General features: G+C 37.4%; 1 protein-coding gene across 25 annotated transcripts in view; it reads left to right on the top strand.

The window, feature by feature from the left end:
* Positions 1 to 24,704, top strand: part of Phldb2 (pleckstrin homology like domain family B member 2) — a 203,200-nt gene that overhangs the window by 110,052 nt on the left and 68,444 nt on the right. For 24 of the 25 annotated variants that reach the window (XM_048803325.1, XM_048803336.1, XM_048803332.1 and 21 more), the window contains one exon: positions 13,375 to 14,720. In XM_048803325.1, coding sequence (XP_048659282.1) covers positions 13,375 to 14,720 — 1,346 coding nt within the window. Of the gene's footprint in view, positions 1 to 5,724; positions 5,879 to 13,374; positions 14,721 to 24,704 lie in introns of those variants that run through there. The other variant, XM_048803335.1, reaches the window with a different exon arrangement.

Genomic DNA, 24,704 nt, shown 5'->3' with positions numbered 1-24,704 from the left:
TCTTTAAGAGACCTGCCCCCTGCAGGTGCTGCACTAAAGAGGTTAGCAGCCTTTTTATTACCACCTTTCATCTGGCTATTCTTATTACTCTTTTTTTTTTTTTTTTTTTCCTGATGGTGAGAGAAGAAAGAGAATATTTTTTCAAAAAAAATCATTGAAAATATTTTTGGAGATTTGATTAATGTGACTCTTATCTTTAGAAAATAAATGGAATCAAAAGAGATAGTTCAGATTTTCAAATCATTTCAACATAAACATTTAGTAATCATCCCAGAGTCACCCAGAAATTTGACCTTTTAGGGGTTAAATTTCCACACAGCTGTTTTTATGATATTGAGGGGTGTTTTTAGACATTGTTGAAAAGAAGCTTTGTGTTATAACTGCTTTAAAGGTAAGATTTTTAAAGCAGTGTGGCAGCTAGTGATAAATAAGAGAAACCCAAGAGTAAAAGTCATAGCTTGCTAAATAAAGAAACAGATAAATAACATATAGGCTAACAGGATAAATTATGTGGAGAAGTCATTAGAGGTTTTTATATAGCTGTTTGTTTAGTGCCTATAGCTTGACTTTGTTAGATGCATTGCTTTTCTTTACAAAATAAGAGGAAGAAAAGTTTGTGCACACCAGTATTTGATACTGTTACCTTAAGTAGGGTCACTCTTTTCTAAGATTTACTGTTAAACCTAGAGCTAGTGGAAACTAGTGTTGATGATCTTCTTAGACTGTTTTGTTTACCCATTGCATGTGATTTCTCCAGATGGCAGTATGCCTGTGGAATTAACCTATGGAAAAAAGCTAAAGTTTACACGAGTTTTCCAAGATTCATTTCTTGACCACTTTACAGCTAACACCAATGCAGGTGAAGGCAAAGGAAAGCCAACTTGTGCATTCTTTTGACCAATTCAGTCTGAATAGTGCTTTATAGCCAAGGGATGCTCAGAGGGGACTGGGAAGTGATGTCTGGCTGCCACACTGCTTATGTCATTGCAGAAGTAGGTTTTCAGGAACAGCTTAAGGTTTGTTAAGGAAATTTCAAGCCATGGGAATGTAGACAAAATACGTCTTGTATATCATGCTGAATCTAATATCTATGCTCTATTACATTAACATAATTCTGACCAGGCCTTTTCCCACTATGTTATGCTGAAACAATTTACCATGCCCTTGGAATGTCATGGTCAGCAGTGCCGGTGAAATCTTTTCCTAATTAAATAGCTGCCATCTTATCACTGAAACATGCTTATGTTCTGTGGTCATTTCCATTTCCTGCATTATATAATGGGCACTCTTGTGTTATTTAACCTGTATCCATGGAAGTCCAGAAAGCTAGAGAAAAAACACATCTGGTTTACTCTCATCTTCAAACTGGTTTACTCTCATCCTGAAACAAGATGAAGAAGGCAGGTGAAGTGGAGTGACTTGCTCCAGGTCTCCCTCCTTTTAGTTAACTAGGGCTAGAATGGGTGTCCTGACTCATGTCCTTGGCAGACTGTCTACTGTTCTTTGTACTGGATTAACCATTACAATAAAAATAACATCCTAATGTAACCACTTCCTTTATTAGGTCTGGTGGCCAGAGTTATGAAAACCAGCATAGATTAAATTAAATTTAGCCCATTGTTTTTTGATCTCTACTGGTTTGGATGATGGAAAACTCAGCAGATTTTTGCTCCCATGGACAAAAATCTTCAAGTCCATAGTGGTAGTTTCAGGGTAAAGATAGAGGTTGTTTACCTCCAATGGTCCTGGAATTCTTTATTTATCTTATTTTTTGGTTGAATTCAAAGAATCAGAAGGGTTGTTGTTGTTGTTTTCATCTGATTCAAAAGAAGTATCTGAAATATGGTGCATGCAGATATTCAAGACTTCCAAGTCTCTAGCACATGTCTGCCTTGATTTTGGTGGGCATCATTATACTATGGAGGACTTTTCTGGGTTCAAAGGGGACTTGGCAGAGTCACCTAAACATGGGGATGAATTGTACCAATGGTCAAGAATAAGAAACATCTGGAAATATTTATTTAAGAAAATTTAGAAATCCTCATCTAAATACTAAAACTGTTTAGAACCATGAAAACACGGATTTATAATTTCCTACTTAAAGAGTTGCTCCACTTTCAGACAAGCAGTAACAGAATGAAAAACTTTACAAGTTTATCAGTTCCTTCCTCATCATAAATATGTAAGTGGTGTATGGGTGTTGGTGTATTTTAGCATTATTATTTTTTTCTTTTTGAGGATGATATTCCTTACAATCTGGAACGTTTGGCTGTTTTTTGAATACTTTCACATTTCAATTTTCTGAAGAAATCCCAGTGCTGATTAGGTACTCCACCTAGTACTATCTTGCAAGTGTGCAAAAAGAATGGCTGCTTACTGTAACCTTGATAGCACATTTGCTTTCAAGTTTCTCCCAGGTATTTAAAAATAAATTCCTTCTAAGTAACATAGTTCAAGATGATAGAGGATTAGAATTCTACTTTTAAAAAGTAATCTAGGGGCTGGGGCTGGGGCTGGAGCTCAGTGGTAGAGCACTTGTCCAGCATGTGCGAGGTGCTAGGTTCAATCCTCAGCACCACATAAAAATAAATAAATAAATAAAATAAAGGTATTGGGGCCAACTACAACTAAAAAAAAAAAAAAAGAAATAAAAAAAGATTAAAAAGTCATCTAGGAGCTACAAATAAGACCCCATCCTTCTTTGTAAAATGAATCACTGTATTTTTTATGTCTGTGTATAGATTTCATTTTATTAATATTGGCTAGCAGAAGGCATAATATTTTTTTAATGTTTTATTGTGGAAATTTTTAAATATACATGAAACTTAAAACTTGCACTAAAAAATAAGCTAATGAAAGCCTAGTTACCCATTGACCCACTTGAACATTAATTTACATATGCTAATCTTGCTTCCTCTGTAAGACCTCACTTTCCCTCAAAATGTGGATTGTTATAAAGCACATTGCAAATACCTTAGTATTTCATCCATAATTTACAATGGAATTATAAGAGATTAGCATTTTTAAAAATCTATTATAATCACACTTAAAAAAAAAAGGCAGTGATTGCAGTAGCATCTACTTTCCAGCTGCGTTCAAATTCTTTGGTATTGTCATCTGTTTTTTATAGATGGATTGTTCAAAACAGGATCCAAGTCATGTCCATGCATTGTATTTAATTGGTGTGTCTCCTGAGTCTCTTTAATCTAGAACTGTTTCCTTTCCCTCCTGGATTTCTTCCCCTTTGCTATTTGCTGACTGAATTTACTGGTCATTTTTTTTTGTTGTTGTTGTTGTTGTGGGACTGGGGACTGAACTCAGGGTATGTTACCCTAGCCTTTTTTCTTTTTTATTTTGAGACAGGATCTTGCTAAGTTTCTCAGGCTGGCTTCAAACTCGAGATCCTCCTGTCTCAGCCTCATGAGTCCCTGGGATTACAGGAGTGGGCCCCCTTGCCCGGCGAGTTTCCCACATTCTAGAATTAGGTGTATTCAAAAATATATTCTTCATAGTGTATGTCAAACTATATTCTCTGTCCTTTGTATTTCTGAAAGAAGAGACAGCATACTTTTAATTTGAACAATTTTGAACTTACTGAATTAATAGTATATTTTAAAAAAATATTGCTAAAACTACTTTAATAATTGTTTAAACACAAATTTGAATATAATTGAAAAATGTCACATCTTGATTATTTAGGCAAATTTAGGAATTTTGCAAGTGGGAGGAAAGTTTAATGACCTAAAATTCTCTTAAGATTGCTTCTGTTTTCTGTCTTCCTTCCCTGCCTTCCTCACTGGCTACAGAGAATTATCACAGGAAACAAGCAGTCAAATTCTTTGAACAGTCTAAAGACTATTTTAAAGTTCCTACAGACAAGCATTATTTAAGGGACTAGCTCAAAAACTTATTTAAAAATTCCTATAATTGATGTTTTAACTCTTCACTGAGACTTGGAAGATTCTTAAGAATCCTTAATATAAAACAATCGTAGACATTTAAAAATAGCCTCTGATCACAGGAGAGAATGATCCTCATTCAATGTGTGGTTTTTGCAGTTGATGGTGATTACTTTTAGGAACCTTTGGGTACCATCTGGAGTTGCTTTTTTAAAACAGACCTTAGACTTCAATACAGCTAGGGCTAACAGAAGGGAAGGGTAGCCTGGGGTTAGTCGGATTCCCTTATTGTGACAGGAAGGACTTGGAACTTCTTTTTATTTTCTGTCCCACTTCTTCCATCTGTGTTCAATGTTCTCATTATCTCCTGTCACTTTCTGCTCCCATCTGGGCTCCTTTCTCCTCCTTATAGCCTCATCTGACTCCTCACCCCCCCCGCCCCNTTTGTTCAATCCCTGGTAACAAAAACAAAAAAAAAAAAAGAAAAGAAAACCAAGAAAGAAATCATATATTCACTGTCCTGAGACATCACATCAACATTTAATATATGGTGACCTTCACCTTTCTCCCTAGCCTGCTGTGCATCACTGTCAACATCTGGTGAATCTTGAGGTTGCTGCTTCTTGTCTGGGTACAGAAGAGTCACCTCTGTCACAAAAAGCCTTTGTGCATTTTAGGCTATTGTGGCATGCGGACAGCATGTGTCTGTCTCTGTGACTGTCTGTGTGTATGCCTGTGTGTGTCTATACATTTAAGATTTATGGCTGCCTGTTGTAATGGGCTCAATCTGCAAGAATAAAATAGGCTCTTTACTCTGCTATTAAAATACATTTCTCACCATGGAACTGCTCTTTCTGGATCTTTTGGGGAATGGAAAACATCTTCCTTAGAAAATATCAACCTATCTACATGTGTCTAATAGATAATAATTATTCTGTTTAAACAGAATCATATCTTTGAGTAACAAAAACATGGTGCAAAATGGAGCTGGAACCCATTCGTTGCTTTGTTTATTTCAAAAAAGAACAACAACAACAATAATGCTACTATGTCTGTTGACAAAGTGGTCTTTCTCTCTGTCCTAGGATATAAAATCTTGGGTGCTTAAGTGTAGAGGAAGAGTTTAAAGGAAGAGAAGTTAGGAAGCCTGGATGAGTGGGTAGGAAGAAACCAAGTTCTATGGAAATGGGATTGAGACAGTGGGAAGGCACAGGGTTAGGGACCTTGCAGAATCTGTGTGTGGGCGGTGATACTGGAAGGAGAGTGGGTCTGGGATTGCTAGGGGTGGGGAGGTGGGTGCTTGCAGAATGCGCATGGGGATATGGGGACTGGTCAGGTTTGTTTGCAGAGATGGAAGAGGCTGAGGATGAGGGGAAATATTTGTAAAGTAGGAGGGCTTATTTGTAGAGGGGGAGTTGAAGGGTTGAAGAGTTTGACAAAAGATAGTGTTTAGAGAACAGGGGTTGGGGAAAATGGGCTGCTTTTGGATTTCTGAAATAATAATATTGGATAGAAGGAAGTGGTTATTCCTGAATCTTCTAATTAGCCCCCTCCTCCTCATGTTTGGATGCTGTGATTAGTGGAGAGAGAAAGGGGTGGGGGCTGTGTTTTGTATCCATTGTTCTCCAAGAGCTTAGAGTTTGGGTTTTAAATAAGTTTCTGAGTTTTCCCCTTTCAGTCCTCCAAAAGCTTCCCCCAGGCCCCATCTGCTGCCATTGGTGGCCACAGAAGTACCCCATAGAATTCATGTGAAGAATGGCACTGCTTCTGAGAGACTAAGCTGGGTCTGAATTCAATTACGTGTCATCAGCACATGCTTTATTCATAACAGTGCCATATCGTAAACATCAGTGCTGAAAGAGACCAGCCTGTGGACCACCAGTGTGCAGAGAGAGCTTTGAGCACCAGGCATCCACCACTGTCTGCCACAGAATATTTATTTGAAGCAGCCTCTCAGCTCTCCGAGCCCCTGGAAGGATGTGGGTATAGAATCAAATTTTATTATAATGTGAACATTTTGATACCAGATTTTTATTTAAATTATCTTTCCTAAAACTGCTTCTATAATATACATCCATCCCCCTAAAATTGCCTCTATAATATACATCCTCTCCAACAACATGAAACTTTCCTGTCAATTGCCTTTTTAGTATCCTTGTGATCCTAAGCAGGGTTCAGCACTTGGAAATGTGAAAAGATAAGTAAATGGTGTATCTTAGATATCCCCCAAATCACCTGGATAAATCCCCTATATGGATAATCGCAATTTACGTAGGACAGACTTTATGCCCTTTTTCTCATACAACACAACACAAACTTTGTTTTAGTGTGTTATTTTTCAAAACTTTACCCCTTGAATGTGTTTTCATTATCTTGAAGCCAAAATCCCTACAGTTTTGTCAGTCACAGTGCTCTAAACTCGCCCTTGATCATTTGTATTCTGGATCGATGAGCAGCCTTATGTTGTTATCTGCCATAAAGGTAGAATTATATTAAAACAAATGCCAGAATTGAACCAAATCAAAGAGAATCTCCAAAGAAACTTTAGAAAATGATCCCTGAGGTGGGTTTTTCAAGTAATTTCTCCTCCAGGGAAGAAAGTGATGTGACTTTCCTTAGTACTTCCAGAGACTTCTTCATGGCTTTTAACACTTTCTGATTGACAATGAGATGATGTACATTTCAGGTGATAAAATAACAAGAGTACTGGAGGGATTCAATTTATGGATTGGAGAGTAAATGCAAACCTTTCAACACACATTAACTTCTTTCCTGTTTAGACTTCCAGCGTTGTCTTCTCTCTCAGATGGGCACCAGATGCATTCTTCCCTTCTCTCTCACCATTCTTTGGATGTGCATGTGGTCATGAAATCCCTTGGAACTGTTTTGCTTCTACAATAACATAATGCAGGGATCACAGTTTCACTGAGACCTCGTCTTCGTTTACATAAAATGTACAGGAAACCCAGAGTAAACACAGCAGTGTAGACCAAGACCACAGACTCTAAAGCATACCCATGTTAACGCAGACCTCTCTTCTCCACTGCCCTCCCCTTGTCCTGTTTGCCACCTCAATGAGGCCTCTTTGCAGCCTTCTCCTTGACCTCCCACCATCCTCTCCCTTCTTTCTTCTAAATCAGCTAGAGTCTCTGATGCATTCTGCATGCAGCCTGTAATCACATCCTTTCCTCCCTCCTTGCTTAGGGAATTTAAATCCAAACTTCTCCATGGTATTCTCCACCCTCCTGCCTCTACTCCCCTAGTCCTCATTCAAAGTACATTTGTGGTTACTGGTTTATACTTCCTAAATGGTTCCAATTTCTAGGTGTTCAACTCATGCAGCCACACCTCAAACAAAAAGAATATTCTAGAAAATATTCTAGTAGAAAAGGGGAGAGGTATTAGTACCATTGATGTACTCATCAGGTCAGAAAGACATCTATCCGGCTGATTCTCTTAACTTTTGGGTTGAATGATTTGCAGGATCAAGAGATATTAAGTTCAGATAAATATGTGTATGTGTTCAGCAATGGCAGGGAAATTCAGCTTAGGGAGAATGTATAAATTCCACATCTGTACCTAATGATCAATCTTTAAATGTACAACCTTTTGCACGTACTTCACAGGCCCCATGAGTTTGAAATGAAAAACTGGAGTATCAAAGATGAGTATCCCTTTAAATTTTCTCTGGCATGTCCTTTCATCTATGTCATCAGTAACTTTTCTCAACAAACATGCATGGCTGAAAAATGTCTCATGGCTGTCTCTCAGATGTGGCTTAGGATTTGTAAATGTTCTGCTTGTTTCTTTCCTAGAGTATAGAACCGATCTTCTTTCAGTTTATACTAGTTTGTAATATTTTGATATTGTGTTTTGCTTGGAAAATGAAACTGCCCTAGTAATTGTACATTTTTATTAGGAAAAGAAAAAGACATGTGTGAGCAGGGGAAGAAGACAAATGTTAGGGAATCTGTGGTAGTTTACTATTTTATAGCTTTATTAGTCCAGATAAAGAGGGGACAGAGCTTGGTAATATTTCATTCAGGTGATGAAATAACATTTGCAACTTCAAACAGGTTCAAGTGTATTCATACATCTCATCATCTAAAATGATATCCAAATCATGTACTGCTGGATCAAAAGTTTTACATATGCATTTTCATATGAGGGGTTAAACCCTTGAATTTTCTACTACTGTAATAAATGGGTAAAAGTTTGAGCTTGGACTGAGTGCTTGGATTTTGACTTATGACTAATGACATCTGCTCTGCCTGCTCTCTGGCCTGCTGCCTTTGCCCCATGGGGAATGCCTCTTCTATTTAACTTAGCTCTGTTCCCATGAGGACCGAGGTGGTGAAGATGGAAAAAGATTTAAAGTAAGTAACACATGATTATTAAATACAGTTCATTTTAGGAGAGATACATCCCTAGGTGTTTAAGAACCATGATACAGAAATTAGCTTGTTTCTTACACAATTTTTGTTTTTATTATGTCATAGTCAGGAGACTTGTTGAATTACCAACACTGAGGTTAGACCACCTCAAATGGGCTTGGAATTTTGCTTATTTTCTTAGATTCACAAAATTTTAGATGTGAAAGTGACTTTATGTCACAATTGGATAAAACCTGCCAATCCTCTTTGGTTCACTGGGACTTGGCTTCATTGTCATTTTTTCCATAGTTACCTCCCAGAGACTGCCATTCTTACTGGATTAGTGCGACTCCATGTTCTTTACCAATCTGTTGATCAATCCTTTATTCATGTGTGAATGGTTATCATTTACACCTGTGTGCATCTTTCTCTTTGGACTGTAAGCATTGTAAGGACAAGAAGTTATATCCTGTACCGTCTTTTTCCAAATGCCTAGCTCAGAGCTTGGTAAGCAAGCACTTAGTGAAGATAGCATCTTTAGAGTAACAAAAAAGGAATACACACGACTAAATCTCAGTAACTGATGATCATCTTCAGAGTTGGCAAGGGTGCATGTCTTCCTCATTCGGGGGTGGGGGTGTAGGCTGAAAAAGCCTCCACAAACTTGTTTAGAAGCTAATCATCTACAGGAGGACTGGAGATGGTGAACCGTGCTCAGCTCCTGATGCTTCAGCTAGAAATTGACAGGTCTCCTTCTCTCAAGTTTGATTGAAAGAAGAATGTAGCCACACATACCCTCATGGGGATGAGGAAGAGCCACCCTCCATGTTCCTGAAAAAAGGCTAACTGGAACATCAGCGACTAACACTAATGAATGCCCACTGCATAAATGTCTGATATGCTGTATGCATTTAATACCTATTTAATGAATAAAATACCCAGATCTATTTGTTAAGAATTTTGGTTTTTTTTTTCCTGTTCAATAAACAGGACCACTTCAAATAAGAAAATATCCTAGTAACTAAATTTTTAAAAATGAACATACTAGTATTATTGTCTAGGCTATGTTCAGCAAGCATCTGAAGATTTTTTTTTGTAACCATTCTGTTAGTTTTATTCACATCAAGGATGGTATTATATTTGATATTTTAGGTTTTCAGATGCATAAAGTATGAAATGGATAAATCTGTGTAATTAACATTTTTATCAGAATGTTTTAGCAGAGTAAGAAAAATGTTGCAGTCTTCAAACATTACATATTAAGTTAGTCTGGGGCTGGGGATGTGGCTCAAGGGGCAACGCACTCACCTGGCATGCGCAGGGCGCTGGGTTCGATCCTCAGCACCACATAAAAATAAAAAAATAAAGATGTTGTGTCCGCCAAAATCTGAAAAATAAATATTTTTTAAAAAATTGTCTCTCGACCCAGCTATTCCCCTTCTCGGTCTATTCCCTAAAGACCTAAAAAGAGCATGCTACAGGGACACTGCTACATCGATGTTCATAGCAGCACAATTCACAATAGCAAGACTGTGGAACCAACCTAGATGCCCTTCAATAGACGAATGGATAAAAAAAATGTGGCATTTATACACAATGGAGTATTACTCTGCATTAAAAAATGACAAAATCATAGAATTTGCAGGGAAATGGATGGCATTAGAGCAGATTATGCTAAGTGAAGCTAGCCAATCCCTAAAAAACAAATGCCAAATGTCTTCTTTGATATAAGGAGAGTAACTAAGAACAGAGTAGGGTCGAAGAGCATGAGAAGAAGATTAACATTAAACAGGGATGAGAGGTGGGAGGGAAAGGGAGAGAGAAGGGAAATTGCATGGAAATGGAAGGAGACCCTCAGAGTTATACAAAAGTACATACAAGAGGAAGTGAGGGGAAAGGGAAAAATAATACAAGGGGGACAAATGAATGTCAGTAGAGGGGGCAGAGAGAGAAGAGGCGAGGGGAGGGGAGGGGAGGGGGGATAGTAGAGGATAGGAAAGGCAGCAGAACACAACAGACACTAGTATGGCAATATGTAAATCAATGGATGTGTAACTGATGTGATTCTGCAATCTGTATTTGGGGTAAAAATGGGAGCTCATAACCCACTTGAATCAAAGTGTGAAATATGATATATCAAGAACTATGTAATGTTTTGAACAGCCAACAATAAAAAATTAAAAAAAAATTGTCTCTCTCTTTTCTTTCTCTCTCTCTCTTAAAAAATAACTCATATATAAGCTATGAAAAATAAAAACTGTAGGAGACAGATAAATTAAAAATCACTGGTAATACCACCACCCTGATAGTACTACTATTTTTTGGTGTGACTTTTTCCAGTCCATTGTTACTGCTGCTATTGTAGAATAGGCATAGGAGGAAGAGAAGAAACTGGCTTGTACCAGGGAGGCAGCAGTGGAAATTGCAAGAAGTGATCAGATTGAGAATATGTCAGGAGTAGATATTGATAGGGTTTGTTAGTGGATACTATGAAGAAAGAGGTGCTAGTGTTGAAGGAGATCAATAATGACTCCCAGGAATTTGGCCTGAGCACCTGTGTGTGGGTGGATGTGTTAGCTGTTCCTCACTGACCAAAATACCTGACAAAAACAGTTTAGAGAAGGATAATTTTATTTTGGGCTCACCATTTCAGAGGATTCAGAGGCTTGATCCATAAACATCATGTCAGAAGGATGTGGCAAAGGAAAATTGATCAACTCATCGTAGTTGGGAAGTAGAGAGAAAGAGAGAGGGAGAGGAAGAGAAAGGAGACAGTGACAGATATACTCTAAGGCCACACCTCCAATGACCCTACCTCCTCCAGCCATGCCCACTTGCCTACAGTTAGCACCCATCAAATGGATTAATCCACTGATGAGGTTATAGCCTTCATCACTGCCTAAAGCCCCACCTCTGAACCTTAAAAATGTTGGTTATATGAGTGCATTTTATACTATAAAATATTCTTCAAAATATAATTTTAAATGGTTGCATTCTTTTCACTCATATGATGTATTGTTGGTTATTCAACTCTTCTCCCTGTTAGGCATTGAGGGTATTTTTTGCCATTAAAATAATTAGCACTAGAAAGTCTTAGGAATCCATTAATTTCCATCTTTCCTCAATATTGAAATATTTAATTTGGGAAAACTGGTCAAGACATGCTGAAATTTCAATACAGAAAACCAACTGGAGATAAATTAGTTCAGAAAAGAAGCAACTAAATCTAGGGGTCCTCTTAATTTCAGTCCTCCAAGGGAGCTGGATGAGCTATATCTCAAACTAGTATGGTGTTGCTGTCAAGGTTAAAATTGATAGTCACAGACAAATGCTGAAAGGGACATTTGTCTTGGGAACAGAGAGGGTACCAGCCTTGAGGAATGAAAGACTTTGCAAGGGCCAGATGACAAGGTCAGATGCCAGCTGGGAGACAAATCTAGAGAAGAACGTCAATTTTTTTTGACATACACTTAAAAAAATTAGGCTTGTATGCATCCATGCAAGACTTTGAAGTAGAGGGAAAGGGACCCAAGACAGAATCTTTTTGGTGAAGCTGCAGCTTTATGGGTAGTTGGATCATAACCAGGATGTAAGCAGCCATACTATTTCTTGGCTTTAGCCTGTGTAAGAAGTTATTCCTCACTAGGTAACCTGAATTTCCCAGGAAGTCCTTGAGGCTGAGCAAGCAGAGTGAAGTCCTTGATACGCAGCTGGGAGGGAGTGAGCTGCAATAAAATTTTAAAAATTGTGTTAATTGAGTTTCTTACCTACGGGATAATGGGAGGCAGTGATGGAAATAAGATAGCAATACTAGACATACTCTCTTTAACTTTTATAGAGACAATCACATGAAACTTATCACTAACCATAAGTGACCCTGCACATATAGACCACAGATGTAATAATTTGTGTCTTTAGATCCCAGAGAGCTGGAGGACAGCCTTAACAGTGCATCTGTTCAATAGGAATGTTTAAATTGTGTTTTTCCTTTGCTGATAATTAAAGAACAATATTTTTATCAGTTAAAAATATAACCTTTTTCATTTTTAGAAATAGTTTGTACTTCAAAGACATTTTCATAGCCTAGAACTTTGGTTTCTTAATGTTATTTAAACTAGGATCCAAAACATATCCTTAAGGAAATTTTTGGAAAAGATTTTGATTGTAGAAGACAGAAGAACTCTGATCTGCACTTTGAAGAACAGATAGGTTCTGAAAGGTCCACAGAGGGAGAAAGATGTTCCTGGTGGGGGAGAGAGTTTGATGCCAAAGATGAGCTTGGTGGTGTATTTGGGATTCCAGGAAATTTGAAGAAGACAGCAGTTTCAGGTTTTTAAATATGCTGCCTTGACCATGTAGCAGCAATTTGGGGAACATCCTTTCCCTCTGTTATCACCTGCCTCTTTCTGATGAGCAGAGGAACTATAAGTCTTCTTGTTAAGAAGGAAACTCCCACAGCCCTCTTTTAAAGAGCTATCTTCTAACCCTCATGTTTTTGATCAGTGTCTAACACAAAACTTTTTTTCTCTGCCAAATGTAGATTGTTTCCTCAGGACTGCTTCTGAGCACTTAATAATTTTAGCAGGGAAATCTAAAAGAAAAACCACCGCAAAGTCCTTTTAGGCATTTGCTAGGTAGGAGCAGGTTGTTCTCCAAGGACTTGAACACCAAAGGGAAACACTCCCACACCATTACTTGGTTAGAAATTTGCTTTCCTGGGCTGGGGTTGTGGCTCAGTGGCAGAGTGCTTGCCTAGCATGTGTGAGGCACTGGGTTCGATTCTCAGCATCCCATATTAATAAAGAAAATAAAGGCCCATTGAAAACTAAAGAAATATTAAAAAAAGAAATTTGCTTTCCTCAAATATCATGTCCTCTTGAGATATTTTTCTTTTTGTACAAAAAAAAATCTCTGATCAGTGGTCCTTAGTCTTCATTTTCTGGTGCAATTTTATTAGGTTATTAGAAAAATAGAGTTTGTGTTTTTTCGTTGGGTTGGGTCATATTCCAAGACTATTTGTTCAGCGGTAGACTCACAGGGAGTTGGGTTTTGTTGTTTTGTTTTGTTACATAAAGCTTTCTCTATTTTTTTTTCCCTTACAGAATCCAGCGAGATTATGGAAGAGTGTAGCCACATGCAAAAGCAGTTGGATTTACAAAATGGTAGCACCGAGGAAGGATTTGTAGTGCAATCCCTGGACACAGATTCCCAAAATATGATGGAGAGCCTAAGTCCCAAAAAATATTCTTCCAGCCTGAAATTTAAAGCCAATGGAGACTATTCTGGTTCATATTTAACCCTCTCACAACCCGTGCCTGCTAAGAGGAGCCCTTCTCCTTTGGGCACCAATGTCAGGAGCAGCCCCTCCTTGACCAAAATCCAGGGGAGCAAGCAGTTCTCTGATGAAACCGACAGGAGTATGTCCATGAAGCCTCCCACTCCCGTCCTCAGTACTACACACTCCCTCAGTGGATATCCACTTGGAAGGGCAGATTTTGAGCCTTATACTGGCCGGGACACTGAAAGGTCCTCGAGACTTTCAGAGAAACCTCCCTATTCTAAATACAGCTCTAGGAATAAATCCCATGATAATGTCTACTTTTTTGGAGGACTGGAAGGACGAAAGGCATCTGGCTCACTCCTGGCCATGTGGAATGGAGGTTCCCTGAATGACAGTGGGCCCCCTCCCATCAGCAGATCTGGGGCAGCTAGCATGCCTTCAAGCCCAAAGCAAGCCAGGAAAATGAACATTCAGGACAACCTGGCACTTCAGCCCAAGTTAACCCGCCACAAGGAACCTGCGTCTGAAAATGTCAGTTTAAGAACTAGGAAGTATTCAGGCAGCAGCCTAAGCCACATGGGAGCCTACAGCAGATCGCTTCCCAGGTTGTACAAAGCCACAGAGAACCAGCTGTCACCTCTCAGCTTGCCTCCAAGAAATTCTCTAGGCAATTCCAAACGAACCAGACCAGGGGAAAAGGATCTACCTCATAGCATGATAGACAATGACAATTACCTTAATTTTTCCTCTCTAAGCTCAGGGGCTTTACCTTATAAAACCTCTGCATCTGAGGGCATTCCTTATGCAAGTTCCACCCTCAGTGTACCTGCCAGTCCTCGGGTGGCTCGGAAGATGCTTCTGGCCTCCACCTCCTCCTGTGCCTCTGATGACTTTGACAGGGCTCTATTCTCGGGGACCAGCCCAAGCCATTCATTTCCTACTGTGGAAATAGACAGAGTGTTCGTGGCCAGGAGGAACTTCTCTTGTGGCTCTGTGGACTTCGATGACACTGACTTGGACAGCCTCAGACAGGCCTCAGGGACCCCCCAGCCTGTCCTTCGGGAAAGGAAAAGCAGCATCAGCTCCATTTCAGGACGTGATGACCTCATGGATTATCATCGGCGACAGAGGGAGGAAAGATTGAGGGAGCAGGAGATGGAGCGATTGGTAATCTTTCTGTTCACCTCACTGTTTCATTGACCAGAATCTAAAGTTAAGCCTTGGAGACACATTCCAAGGGTGACGTGGGGATGTAGAATTAATTTCACATGTGCCAGCCACTGCTGTCACTTCCTAGACTCTCCCACTATCTCTACTTTTCCCAGGACACTATTGTTAGGCATGTGTGGGTATTTTGAAGGCCTGTAGGAGCCTAAATATCAATTCAGTGGCTCTTCGGAATCCTTGTAACTATACATTTGGTATAGTTACCAACAAATGGTAGTTGTGAGTTTTACCGAATTTCTTGCATCTTATAAAATTTTAAGACTGAGGAAATGCATATTTGAATTATTTATATTGTTAGATCTGCAGGTGTATGATTATGATAGATGTAGAAGGTAGAATCATGAGTCATCAGGAATTAGGCAGTGAATTTGGCAAGTTGTCTAGAACTTCATGGCAAGTTGTCCAGTGGCAGCTGGACAGAAAGTTGAAGGGTGTGTCATGGTGCTCAGCATTTCCTGCACATTATATACCCCGTATTCTCCAGCCTTGTTTCTGAGCACACACAGTGACTCTCCATAACACATAGTCACAAAATCTATTGAGTTATCCTTTTCCATTTAAAATGAATTTATACTTAAAGTGGTTAATATTGAAAATAAGAAGACTAGAGGAAATGTCCCTTGAGCATCCCACTAATCAATGAGAACAAACAATGGTATTTTTCCACTCTTTGTTAAGCATATATTTTCCTCTTAAAAATGAATACATGTCAGAAATCATTTTGCTTTATTAATCATTAATGATTTCCTTAATGAGAGAAGCTATGAGATGGTAAATCTGTTTTACAAAAGTATAGGATTATTAAAGTAAGTTTGAATCACATCCAAAACTAGTTAACACCCTGAAGTACAATAAAATTGTAATCCTTGGATTATAATGGGCAGAAATGATTAACATCTATACTGGGCAAAATTTGTTGGACATTTTAGAATGAGAATCATATCTATTACTTGAAGTTCTTGATAAGTTAAGGTCTATTTTTAAGGAACTTTCAAATATCCCAACTAACAGTAGTGAATAAAACAAACATACATACCCCTAGAGAATTAGATATTCCTTCAGTGGCTCAGTTATTCAGGCTCTGGTATGATAGCCCCCATTGTAATAATAAGTAATCTCCAGAGATTATGCATAGTCACAAAAGGCATTGTTTTGCAGCTTTGATTCCTTGATTGCCAGGTTTCTGTTCTCGAGACTAAAAGGCTCAGGGTTCACTCTAGTTAAACTGGGCTAACTGGGCTGCACGAAATAACCACACAAGAGACACAAATACCTTTTTCTTTGGGGTTGCTGTGACGGCTCCTCTGACCTTAAGGGCCCACAGAAAGAGAGAGAGCGAGAGCACGCGCTGACCCCTTTTATTGAGGAGAAGCTATTCAAATGAGGCAAAGGGTCAGGTTTCAGGGGCTGAGTCTATCTTCATGATGTCCACTGTCAGCAGGTTGACTGACACCTGGGTAGGCCACACCCAAGGGCACAGTAAGAGGAGGGGACACACACAAGGCACTTCCATGGAAGATTCTATCCTAAACAGGGCAAGGGGTTATATTACAAAGGAACAGGTGAACATAGCTTCACCCATGGAGCTGTAGCAAGACACACCCATTTCTGTGACTGAGCGCCTCAGCACCCAGCTGGGGGGTATAACTCAGTCACCCATAAGGTTGGCCTCCCACACTTGATGTAAATTCAGAAGTTTTAATTAGCATATAAATACTTTCTTATAAATTGACAGCTGATATCTACTGTGCTGATCAACTATTATTAATAAAGCCAGAAAAATAACTCCATTTGATAATTTATCAAGGAGTGAGGGAGAACGTTTTCAATGGATTCTATCACTCCAGAAATCTTCCTTAAATCTTCTTAAGTATTCTATTACAAGGACAGAAAGCAAAACTCAAGAAATTTGTCTACATTGGGTTTTAGAATCTTTAAAAAATCTTTAGACTCTTTAAATGTTAGCGAATCTCTCTTACCTCTAGATTTTCCAAGTATGCTAAGGTTCTTGACAACCCAGAGTGACCATTCTTACTGACTATAAGGTTGGGACCCTCTAAGTCATAAACAGATTTAACTTTTTGTGAGAGTTTTATGGATATTGTTCCAAATACTAAGTTCTAATACCTTTTCCTTAGTATTGGGCTTGTCATACTTGATGAAATGAGGCTTTTTTTTTTTGTTTTTTAAAGGTGACACTCCATGTGCATATAGTTATTTGTCTTAGAAAAAGGACTGTTTATTATTGAGTTTGTGACATTGAAAACTAAAGTGATATGGCCATTGAAAAGTAAAGTGCCTCAAAAATATTTCTTCCTGAATTCTAAGGGGTCAATAAGAACAAACTACCCGCTAAAAAGAATATTTCATTTAGTTTGCCAATCAGAGTCAACTAAATTAAAGGTTGGAGATAGATGAAGATGAATGCTAGAGGGTTTCCCCATTACAACAAAAGATTCAAAATAATACCAATAATACTCCAAAACACATATCCACATTAGAAATTTGATTTCCATCAACAGTTCAAGTAGTCCTATGTAATTAATTCTTATTTAACTGCAATTTGGGCCACTGTGTTGATTTCATTAAATCATCTATTTATGAACTAAAAATAGTTCTAAAAATCTGATTTAGCTTCCTAGAACTCATTCTAGTCAAGGCCAGGTCAGCTCAGCACCTTCTCCCTACAGGTCTGTTCTCTGAAATGTCAGGAGGACTTGATAAGGTCCTATCTGTGAGGCTCTGAAACTGTCTTTGTAGAAGGCACATTCTAGCCCACAATTTAGGCACAGTCTTTAGGCAAACTCCAGAGGACACTGAGACCACGTGGTGAAAGTAAGAACAAATAGCAGTGGTGAATTTATGGCTATTTAACAAATAGTATCAGCGTGGAGAGCTCAAATTCTTTATCAGGATGTAAGACTAATGTCTTATTTAATCAGTATTTCCCCTGAATGTAAGGGCATATTACAGTGAGAACACTAATGTCTATGCAGAACATTTCTGTAACACATGTACATAATTTTGAGCACTTTTAATAATATTAATAATAATGGTATTTTACCTGTATGGAATTATCTTAGGGAATGCTGAATGTCTCATTTTATTTCATATATGTCCCTATGTTGGACAGTTTAAAACTATTGTAAACAAACTTAATCATTTATAGCAGCTTTCTTTTTGTAAGGTTAAAAAACAAAACTTATACAGATGATTATATAGAGTATTTAATAAAACTTAAAGATAGTTTAGATATAAGATATCAAAAAGATATCTGTCTGATTTTGAGGGGAAAGCAAAATCAAATATTAATTAGAGGAGATTTCGTCATTTAAATAATATAAGATTTTGGTTGCTTGAGAGCTTATATTTTTAGTAAACTAAGATAAGGCATTTTAGAAGTTCAGATATACTAGTCTTCTCATACTAAAACAAGTTCCAAATGTCTTTAAGATGAGATTACACGTGGATTAATTATACACGGATTAAACAAAGAAAAGATGTGTACTGTGTAATTCTTTTTTGAACCAAGTTATCGAGTCAGTCTGATTTGTGTAAGGATTTATTTTATATACAACTTATTTTTTAATGGGAAAAAAAGAAAGATTGTCAATCAGTTTTAATAAGAAAGGTCTTTTCCTTAAAAATATTTAAAAGAATGATAATTTTTCCTTTATTTTTTTGGAATTTTTGGGCATGTTGGAATTGTTTAAATCCTTGTAAATTTTTATAAACCAGTCAGAGCAGTAGAGCTATTCTATAATTTATTATTATCCTCAGGAGGAAGGAAAATATTTACACAAACGCAGTGATTTTTTTTTTTTTTCCTCAAAGACTGTAGCGTAAGTTCTACAGCTTCAACCATACCTTAAAAGTAAACACTGAAACAAATGTCACTCCTGCAGCTCTCAAAAGTTTGGTTGCTTTTCCATTGGGAACAAATTATTTTTCTGATCTGGGACACAAATAGAAACCAAACAAGTTCCAAACAACAAAAGCAACAAACAAATGCTTTGTCATTTCTTACCTTAAGAAGGATAGATTCCATTTCTACCTGACAGGTCACTAAGTGGTCAAACCATTAAAAAAAAAAAAAAAAGACTAGTCATTGCATGCCACCAATGGGGATAACTCTCAGTGGTATGCCAACCAGAATTCCTATCCAATTTGACCAAAATTCCCAAGCAAAAACAATGGCACAGAGTCATGAAAAGAAAAGCTGCAGAGAATGTGAGTCAGTGAAGGTAAATCTCTAGTGCCATTTGAGATTTACTCTGGGAGCCAAGAAAAGATGTTCGGGGCTCCCAGCCTGTGAGATGTACTCCGTGGACAGTGCAGTTTAATTGGCTCCACTGTCAGTCCACTTGGACTTCAATTTTCAAAAAGTAAACACTACTCTTATATAAATATGGAATCAATAGATGCTGCAGACTTATTTAACTCCCTAATGAGGAAAACAAGCAGGGGAAATTTGGTTCACTAAACATGATATCTGCAGTATTTTTAGCTTGACGGTGTTTATACCAGTGTTTCATTTGGATTCTTTTTTTTTTTTTAAACATGTTCAATCTTTGTTGAACACTCAGGGTAATTGCAGTTAGTATTAAAGGTGGAGCCATAATTATGAAACTCCAAGGTTCATAATTAATGAACAAAGCCTGTTAATGAGTTGTAATGATCCATTTTGAGTTGATATTAAATAGCCTCCAACTGCTGTGCTATTTTAGATGTTTTTTTTTTCATTTCTCTTCCTTTTCTCTTCCCGTCAACTGCCAATTCATATTTTTGTCATTATGCCAGCCATTTTCTGTTTTGTGATTTTAGAAACCAGATACCAAGTCTTGATTAAAAATGTCCTGAAGTAAGGGTTACTAAGTGCAAGGGAGGTCTTGGCAGGGTGCTGAGTGTGTGAAGTGAGTGCCCTTAAGCCCATGGACCTCGCTGCACCCATCTGGGCATCAGTGGTCATTTTCACTCCCTCATTCTGAGTTCTGTTCTAAGTAGGACTCGGTTGCTGACTCTGGCAAATAAGATGTTTTGTAGGCTAGAAAAATCATTATAAAGTAGAAAAATATTCTTTTATTCGCCTTATTTGATATCTGCATACTTCCCAGTATAGAGGTAGTGATGGCTACCTAGTACATTATAGTCCAGGCAGCAAAAGTCATTTTTAAACAGAAAAGGAGAAAATGAAAAAAAGCAACCCCTGCTGCTGTTAAGAGTATTCATTTGACAACTGCCAAAAGCATCTGGGTTCTATTATGGAGAACCAATGGATTCCCACAAATTGCATTGTGGCAATCCAGTATTTTCCTTCTGGCTGATGACAGTCATCTGCAGTGCCTTGGCAAATAGCAGTGTCGCCATTTAGAACTGTGGAGGGTCACACTTGATACTTATTTCTCAAACATGTAATATGATGCCAGCTCTCATGAGGCACCATGGAATAGGGTTTTCTGGTTTTTTGCATACCCTATCACTATGCATTCCCTAAAGATAAGCTTGGCTTTCTTTCAAGACACAAATTAATATTTCCATGGTAGTTGTATGAATAGGTGAAATGTGTGGGTCAGCAATTCTTTGCTGTTTGGAGGGTGTTTTGCTCTTACAGCCCCTGTGAAAGCACTTTACAACTAAAGAATTTTAATTTGCAAGAGACTGGGATCATGTCTGTCTTGCTTGGTGCTATATACTCACCTCCTATTGAGATGAGTAGAGTATCAGAAGCATCGTATACATGGTGTTTGAAGAGTAAGTAAGTATTTTCAATGCCTAATCATGACATTCGTTTTGTTTTTCCTTAATTTGTGACTGTTGTTGAACCCCTAGATCCCAGACAGTATGCATTTGGTTCCAGGCAACAGTGAAGCTCTATACAAAAGAATGCAAATATGTTGACATAATTACATCCTTCTTAGTTCCAGAAAGGGAAATTCCTGTCCAACTTTCAATTTAAAATGAAAATGAATAAATTTTCTTTACTTAGAAAACTTTGTAACATTCTTTATAAGAATTGGTGCTCTACGGGGTTATATGAAAACCAAGGCTGCAGGCCCTGGAATCTTGCTTGTGTACTGTTGAGCAGATCATAAAGTTAGTGTTTCTAAAATTAAGTGAAAGTGTAATCGAGGATGTTTATTTAATAAATTTTGATGTTTTTTGAAATAAATGTATATGTTCTCTCATCCCTTAATGGTCAGATGCAGATACTATTTTAAAGACCAAAGAATCTACAGATTGGTATCAGTCAGTTTTGGGATTAGGAAACTACATTTCCTAGTGACTCCTGAGCCTGCAACACAGTTTAGGCATTCAGAACCTTTTTGGCTGAGCTGGGCTGAATTGTTAAGATCCACAGCATTTCTTCATCAGTCCACATTCAAAGAATGTATTTTGTTGTTCAGATTACTGATCTCTCCTATTTTAAGAACAACATCTTTGAAATGTGAAGGCACGCTTAAGTATGGAAAAGTATTTTGTCTTCCAGTCTGACTTGAAAGGAATCTCTTTCCTGATGTGGCTCTTCCGTTTGCTACATCCTGACTACAGTTTTAATTTTTTTTTTATGGTTGCACCAGTGGGAATTGAGCCAATTAAACTGCAAATAGGGGAAGAGGGTCCAGACTTTTTAAAATAATGAATGTCTTTATAATCTAGGTTTGTATGGCCTTTGTTGCATTAATTGATTTATTTTTCAGATTCAGTCTAATCCTTAAATTGAATTGTTTCTGTGGATCCTTCTCTTACCTCTCATGTTTTAAACAGTCAGTATTCCAACATTCCCTGTCATTTCCCCCTTTCACTCCCTGCTGCGATGATTTATAGGATCTAGCTCAGAAATATAATGCAAGCCAGAAATGTGAACCATGTATGTAATTTGTTTTGTCTTTTTTTTTTTTTTTTACATCAGGAGAAGCAACAGGTTAAATTATAATATATTGGACATCACAAGATTAGATGGATGATGCCAACTACTGCCTAAATAAGCTATCCATTTTGGAAGGCTAAATAAACAATCTTCCTTTGTTTATAAATAAAATACATCTGTAACCACTGGGTAATATAAAGAAGAATATTATCATCAAATCACCTTTGGTTATTATAAAGTAAAGCAAGTACTTTCTCTCTGTATCTTTTGAACAGCAAACTGCCTGCATATATGTAGAGGTTCATTAAATATTAAGAAATTAATCATTAGCCAATTAGGTCTGCCAGTCGTCCTCAGTGAACTGAGAGAGAGACGTCATCATGTTTTTTTTCCCTTCCTTTTCCATCGGAGAGATAAAAGGGCAGAAAGGGAGTGAAAAGAGAAAAATAGCATTGAATAATGATTTAATTACTTCACATTGGAGAAACAGAGTTAAAGTCTTAATTAAGTCTATGTTGCTTAGTCTAAGGCAATAGCTATTAAAAGCAGGCTTCTCTATACTTGAAAACCAATCCTGGGTTCTTGTGACAGTACAAGCTGTTGCCTCTTGATGGTGCCACACATTTAAAAATGGCTGCTCTGAGTTAGGGATGTGTCCAAAATCAACAGTTTCACATCCTTAGGCTAAATGCTGACATATAGAAGGCATCATGTAAGCTATGGAAGAAATTTCATTCTTTCATTAAATGATAAATCAAAATACAAACACTTGTTTTTAAATAAGAAATAAAGCTTATGAATAAGGTTCATGGGGAAAATATGTACCAATGAGATGAAAATTGAAAATGTAGTGTATTGAAATTGATTCTTCATAGTAAAATGATCCCCATATTGTTGTCAAAATACCCAGTGTATCTAAATTATAAGTGACTTATTGAGCTTGCTTTTTATTTTTTTAAATTCTTATCATCTAATAGGTTTTAGTGACTCTTCTGGTTGATTCAATAATGTGAAATTTTCTTACCCAGTTCTAGAAAAGTTTGTGGGAATATTTGCCATGGATAATATTTTTAAGGTTCAGGATTGATTTTTCAGAAAAATAAAAAGAATCCAAAATACTCACTACAATAGAAACAAATTCTTCATTTTCTTGATGGAAAATTTTTGTTTCAGCTGTTTCAATGTGCAAGTTAAGACCTATTAGAAGACACTTTGTTTGAAACATTGAACTCTTTAAGATAATCGTAGAGTCACTTTTTTTTTTAGAAATAGTTCAGAGAGTTCCTGTATACCGTTCACCCATTTCCGCTAATGGCAATGTCCTGTAAGCTAAGGTACCACATCACAGCCAGGGTATGACTTTGATACAGTCAAGACACCACAAGGTCCCCAGTTGGATTTTTATAGACACACCCACTTCCTTCTCCCTTAACCTCTAATAATCCCTGATCTGCTCTCATTTGCATAACTTTGTCATTTCAAGAATGTCCTGCAAACATACTCTGGACAGCCTGTAGCCTTTTGTCACCCAAATTTGTTATCTGGAAACTGAGTCCATTGTTTTATGCTTCCCTCCTCCATCTCTGAGACTGGAGATCTGAGTAGAAGGAAATTGCAGGGACCACACTTGGGGCTCTGTGGTCCTAGCTAATCTGCTTTCTTCTTTCCTCTTTTTAGAGTCTTCTTTTATTTGTCTTACATATAATGTACACGGTCTAGCTGGACTTAAAAGGAGGAATAGGAAAAAATATGGCTAATAAGCTTCATCTTCCCTGAAGTCGAAGTCAGTGAAATTTGGTTTGGAACAGCCAAGAACTTTGCTCTGGTGAAGTCTAATTCACCGTAGGGGGGAATCTTTCTGTGAGGCATGTTCTGTTGAAAATCTTTGGGTTGAGTAAATTGCTGTTTCTCATTCAAAATTGCTAAAATCATATCCTAGCTCTGGGATCTTAATTGAATTTTGAGCAAAGACAAAAGTTTTGAAAAGTGCTGAGTAGAAGTAAAAAAACCAAGTTTCTTATATATTTAAAGTATTTTTGGGGGGTTGTAAAAAATAGCTCTGCTATTTTACATAAGGTCATCTTGTTCATCAGATCACAAAGTCTAGGCCTAAATCATGTTAGGCAAGAGACAGCCTTTACAATTTGTTCTGGAAGAAAGAAAAATATGGTTTGTTTCCTGACATTATTCTTAGGTCTGGAAAGAAGACATACCATCTTTTATATTGCCTTCTATACATAAAACTTTGTAAAATGCTTTTAAAATTTTAACACATAGTATTTTTGATGTGATATATCTCTCATAAAAACTACATAACAGTACTGTTTCAACTGATATGTTGTTGGGTAGTAGTTATTAATGAGCAGTGAAATATGAAGGTTGGGGCTTCAGCTTGGCACTCTCCTGTGATAATCTGAGAGTTCTCCTTTTTTGTTACATGTAGACTTTCCTACATCCTTATTAATTATGCATTTAAAAAATTCTTATTTTTTAAATAAAAATAGGGTAGGTTTAGAATAGGATAGATTTTCAAATGTGAAGAAGATCGTGATCTCTCTCATGCACTGATCATGATTGAACAAAATAAATATTATATATAATTCTATAAACATTTTAATTTGGGCTGGAGATGTGCCTCAAGCGGTGGCGCGCTTGCCTGGCATGCGCGGCGCTGGGTTCGATCCTCAGCACCACATACAAGTGAAGATGTTGTGTCCACCAAAAACTAAAAGATAAATATTGAAAAATTCTCTCTCTCTCTCTCTCTCTCTCAAAAGACAAAACAAAACAAAACAAAAAGCCATTTTAATTTATTATGTTTTGTAGACTGTGGTCTTTCAAAAGAAACAAACAAGAAGATTTCTGAAACTTGGTTAAAGCCAAAGTGAAAATGTAAACAGATGATGGTGCTATTAGATTTTTGTCATGTTTTCTTAAATGGAGCAATAGCATAATTTCTTTAACAGAGGAAAGTCAGGTACCTTTTGGATTTTCTTCTGAAACAAGGTCAGTCCACATAAGAGTAAAATAATCTGGCACTTTTTTTTTTTTTTTGG

Source organism: Marmota marmota, unplaced genomic scaffold, assembly GCF_001458135.2.
Source record: "Marmota marmota marmota unplaced genomic scaffold, marMar, whole genome shotgun sequence".
In the NCBI taxonomy this organism is placed as follows: Eukaryota; Metazoa; Chordata; class Mammalia; order Rodentia; family Sciuridae; genus Marmota; species Marmota marmota.
This window is presented reverse-complemented; position numbering and strand designations above follow the sequence as displayed.